General features: G+C 46.6%; 1 protein-coding gene across 1 annotated transcript; it reads left to right on the top strand.

Moving 5' to 3' along the window:
* The first annotated feature begins 612 nt into the window (after positions 1-612).
* FOXG_16730 (uncharacterized protein) lies at positions 613-1,585 on the top strand. The gene has a single exon (XM_018396748.1). It carries the CDS (start codon positions 728-730, stop codon positions 1,322-1,324), a length of 597 nt encoding a protein of 198 aa, XP_018257500.1. The 5' UTR covers positions 613-727; the 3' UTR covers positions 1,325-1,585.
* Positions 1,586-3,525: the final 1,940 nt, after the last annotated feature.

Below are 3,525 nucleotides of genomic sequence, written 5' to 3'. Positions count from 1 at the left end.
GTGGAGAGCAGCAATAGGTGTTGTCTTCCAAACGGGAAGTATAGCTCTCAGAAATTATCCCGTCTTACTAAAACACAGCAAGGTGTAGGGTAAGATTGTTCTTGGCGCTCCAAGAAAACCACTCAGATCGTTTTTAAAAATAGTAACATTCAGTCATGGTCAGGGTACCGTAGACAAGATGACCCGACAGTCGACATCTGCCGAGGACTTTGTAACTTATTTCCAAGGCAGCTCCTCGATTCACGAGTACCTCATACTTCTCCGATAGGGCAAGCTGACCCATCCATGCGTAATTTCTGACCCTCCAAGTATGACATTCATCAGACCACGAGGTCATTCACGAGGAGCAAGTAGTCGAAATAAGCTGCTAGAGTTTCAACTCGGGCGATTGATCTTCATAATCGTCGTAGGGTACCCTTTTGGGTAATCTCTCCCACCGTCAATAAACAAGCATACGCTCAGCCAAGAACAGGAAAATTGCACTTGACCTTATCTTCGGCCAGTCAAGAACAACGGTTTATACGAGGTTCCCATTTTGTTAGCTAGGTCTAGTTACGAGGGTGTGACATCATCACACCTTCACAAGCATGTCGTGAGTGAGGTATAAGAAGGATGAAAGCTAACCTCCGTATCCTATTCTCTTCATCTCCGGATCTTGCGTTTATTTGCTCTGAGAGCCAATTCAATCAATTAGAAAGTTCTCTAAATCCTGAATCTACACTGCTGTATGACAATGAAGTTCTTCGCCCTCCTTGCATCAGCTGCAGCTGTTTCCTTCGCTGCACCTACTGTCGATACGCATGAGATTGATGCACGCGCGGTTGACACCATTCTCTACCCAGCTGGAACCTACCGATACTGGGTCCAAAGTGGCAAAATCATCTGGGATCCACAGGATCAGCTTCTAATCGTCAAGAACGGCAAGGCCGCTGCCGAGACGACCACAATTGTGACCTTTGAGTTCGACGAAAGCACTCGCGGCAAGACCTGCGAGCTTCTATTTGAGCTCTGGGACCGAGATGTGTCCACTGGAACAAAGACTCTGGACGTCTTCACCTACTCAGATCCCCCAACGGGACCTCGAGCTTTCTCGGCTGCAGACGCTGCTAATTGGGCATCCACGAAGAGTAGAGACAACCATGTCGGTCGTATCAGAGCCCCTAAGCCTGGTAATGCTACATGGGAACAGTCGTACCAAGGGTGGCCCAAGATCCCCTGCCCAGCTGGGCAACTCATTGGGGTAGAATATGTAGGTGTCGGCGATCGGGTGCAGGTTCGCTGGGATATCGGAGTGACTGGACCTAGGTTTAAGGTTATGGGGTAGATAAAGATATGTTCTTCTTTATATCTATGCGGGAAGTGATGATGAGAACGTTGTGTGTCTAGCAAAATGCTGAATTGTGTTACCATGTTGCATTTGATCTATATGGGTAACGTGACCATGTATATTGAGCTTGAAGACAAAGAAAACCTGCTTAGTGTCTGTCTTGGTGACGAGGAGGTTCGTATGTGCGTTTATCTTCCTGGTTGTCAGCGCATCTAACAACAACATGACAATTACACACGAACTCATCACTGGCTGCCAATGAGTTATCGATCATGACTGTGTAATTATAGCGAATATCGGCTTTTGAAAGTCTGTTCGTACTGAGAAAAGCTGAAATGCATGTAAAAGCTGGTAAATGGATCACCAGATACTTGTAGCTGAATTAGTTTTACAACGAGGAGCACCATGTACCCATTTATGGACATGCTATGCAACTGTCATTTTGTATGACGGAACTTAAGAAGCGACAAGCTGCAAGTTTAGTTATAAGAGGGGAAAACGCAAAACTCACATCTTGATAGCGTGCGGCCCGCCCTGGTAGATGCCACAGCTGCAGCCGAATTAACACGCCTGAATGGCGCTGTGGACCTGGTGGAGTGAGGACACTGAGCAATGCATGCGGCCTGCACTATGACAAACTGGAAAGGGAGCGTCAACTCGAAGCAAGTCCGATCGGCCCGAAACCTGAAGAAGCACATCGGCTGTGAGGCTCACACTTCGTGCACAAGGGTTGACCACTTGTCGACTACGGTGCAGAGATTCTCAAAATCCTCTGCCATGCATAAATCATCCTAGGCCACTTTCCCGTGGATATTTGCTGGGTACTCGAGACATACCTCGCTTATACCGCAATCCCCTAACAATACACAATCTCGATGTTTACTAATACCTGATTTTCAGACAGTTGATGTAGGCCTTCTCTAGATATGCTTTACTATACTATGGATACCTAGGATTCAGTGGGTAAATCGGAAGCACTTCTAGCGTTTGTCAACTTGTTCCTAGCGACGCATCTTTGGGTCTGATGCTTTTTGTAACTGTTTTTGCCGGGGAGAAGGAGGTATCGGTTTAGATAAAAGATCGTCCTGAGCCTTACATGAGTGGAGCGATACTAGGAACCATGCCTTTTACAGCCTCCCATGGGTCCATTTCTTTTTGTTGGTGTTGTTTATATTGCGCAGTATTGCTGAGTGGAACATGTATATTTACTAAACTTGATTGGTAATTATTGATTTCAGAGTTCTTCTCGGGTTCGTATCTCTAGATGATTTCATTTAGGGCTTGAACTCTAAACCTAGGGCTTTCAGACCAACAGTCTGAATCCTGAAGGGAAGGGGGATTTCCGGATTTTCCAACATAAGCTCAACACCACCAGAGTTTGGAACGATTGAGTTGATGATATGAGTAGGCTGTCCTTGTTTCATAACTCTCACGCAACAGAGAAACTGTTAGACTGAGGTGCTGGTCTTGGCTGTCAGCAGGACCATCATCTGTGCTGATACAATGAGCTTATGAGCTCTATTGGCTGTGCCCCTATTGACCAGTGTGGCTGTTGGTTGTAAGTTATGTGCAGCAGAAATGAGCTTCCTAGTGAATGATGGCCTCTTACTGGATATGCTGACTTGTCTGACGTGGCGGGGAACTTGGAAGTATAGGGCAAGAAACCACCCTCTCTTCGCATGAATTTGGAATGCCATCCATCGCTTGCAATTAACGACAGTTTCACTGCGATTACCATGATATGCGCCACTGATATACCTGACAACGAGAATAACATCCTCAGCCTTACAGAAGAGCCTCACAGAAGCCCTCAATTAATTGCCTTTCTCGTCACTGACACCTTGGCATATTTCCTGGGGGTGCAGCAACGCAACTGCATATCTAATCATAGTGTAAAGCCAGAACAGACGGCGTGCTTAGGCCCTCTCCAAATCCCCCGCAGATAATCCCGAAACACATATACAAACTCCACATGACCATCGCTCTGGGCACTCTCTGAGGCCCTTACCATCACGCTTATGGTTCTCTACGAGTATTGGAATCTTTTCGTTTTGGGCCCAAAGTCAGCCCCTAATAATACGTCCTTCTGTTTTCTCAAGTTTTACGCGACCTAAGCGTGAATAAAGACTTGAATGGAGGTGCGTGGGCTTCACTAGCGTTATTCGGCGAGTCTAGACTAAGAGTACCCCTGGCTCTTC

The sequence above is a fragment of the Fusarium oxysporum genome, chromosome 15 (assembly GCF_000149955.1).
Source record: "Fusarium oxysporum f. sp. lycopersici 4287 chromosome 15, whole genome shotgun sequence".
Classification (NCBI taxonomy): Eukaryota; Fungi; Ascomycota; class Sordariomycetes; order Hypocreales; family Nectriaceae; genus Fusarium; species Fusarium oxysporum.
Note: the sequence above shows the minus strand (reverse complement) of the source record. Positions and strands in the feature narration are given on the sequence as shown.